The sequence below is a fragment of the Arachis duranensis genome, chromosome 2, assembly GCF_000817695.3.
Source record: "Arachis duranensis cultivar V14167 chromosome 2, aradu.V14167.gnm2.J7QH, whole genome shotgun sequence".
NCBI classification, from domain to species: domain Eukaryota; kingdom Viridiplantae; phylum Streptophyta; class Magnoliopsida; order Fabales; family Fabaceae; genus Arachis; species Arachis duranensis.
In genome coordinates, this window is record NC_029773.3 from 5,789,689 (window position 1) to 5,790,881 (window position 1,193).

The 1,193-nt window shown below is 34.9% G+C and overlaps 1 protein-coding gene across 1 annotated transcript in view; it reads left to right on the forward strand.

Moving 5' to 3' along the window:
• Positions 1-1,193, forward strand: part of LOC107473137 (probable RNA-binding protein ARP1) — a 4,828-nt gene that overhangs the window by 2,458 nt on the left and 1,177 nt on the right. Inside the window, exons 2-4 of the mRNA XM_016092681.3 lie at positions 255-399; positions 496-553; positions 898-1,138. Coding sequence (XP_015948167.2) covers positions 255-399; positions 496-553; positions 898-1,138 — 444 coding nt within the window. The remainder of the gene's footprint in view (positions 1-254; positions 400-495; positions 554-897; positions 1,139-1,193) is intronic.

A 1,193-nucleotide genomic window follows, 5' to 3' on the forward strand; every position in this document is an offset into this window, starting at 1 on the left:
TTTTAGACGTATACAATTATAAATATTAAATTAAATAAAATAATTTTAAATTATTATCTCTTTAGTATTACTGTTTAATTATATGTATCAATTTTTTAATAACTTTTTTTTTTGTGGTTTTCAAGTTTTCAAAGCACACTTTATTAGATTTATTATTTGTGCTACGACAAGAATTTTTGTTATCAAAATAAGATTATGTATGGGGAGGTGTAATTTACTAATTTATGATAATTGTAATGATGATCGCAATTAAGGTGCAGAAGGATCCAACGGTGGAGGAGGAAGGAACAACGGATCAAGCACTCCATCAGGTAATCACGTGCAGTGGTATTATCCTGTGGGTGCACCTCCATCGCCATACCACCACCACCATCATCATCCGACCGTTCCTTTTTATGGGTAATATTAATGTTTCCTAATAGTTCCTCTTCTTTAATTTTTCTTCATATGGTTTCGATATTATCTAAGTTTTTTTTTTAATATTTTTTTTTTCAGGTACCCTACTACTCCTACCTACATTGCAACTGACATGATGAATTACAATTACAATCAGGTAAGACATTAATTAATCTGGTTCGGTTTATTTATTGGGTGCCATCTTATATTAATTGTAAATATAAAATTATAGATACGTTATAAGAAAGGATTGCTTGGCGAATGTGGCAATACAAATTAAATTTATTTATTATTATTAGCATGTTGTGTACCCCTCTAACATGGGTTAGGACCATCGTCTCATATTTGCACATTAGAACTCCACATGGAAAGAGAATCAGTTTTAGGGTGTTAAAAAAAAAATTAAAACATATTAGCAAAAAACACTTAATTAAAAATATGAAATTAATTTGTTTTTTCAAAATTAATGGTAATAAATTAATATTTTTGTGCGGTGCACAGAAAATGGGCTACGGTGGGGCCTACATGAGTGGTGCCCACTTGTCTCATGTGTACCCGAGGCATGCTATGGTGGGTGCGAACACACTGATGCCAATGTACCCTCTGTATCACTATCACCATCCAACGGAGACAATGGGCGTCCCTGCTCACTACTACCATCCAACAGTGACTACTGGACACTACGCTGCTGCACTGCCAGCTGGCATCGTATCCAAGCCCGCATCCATGACTCCTCATACAGGTGCGTCACATGGTAACACGTTCACCTCAGTCAATCATCTCTGCTTTTGGTCAAA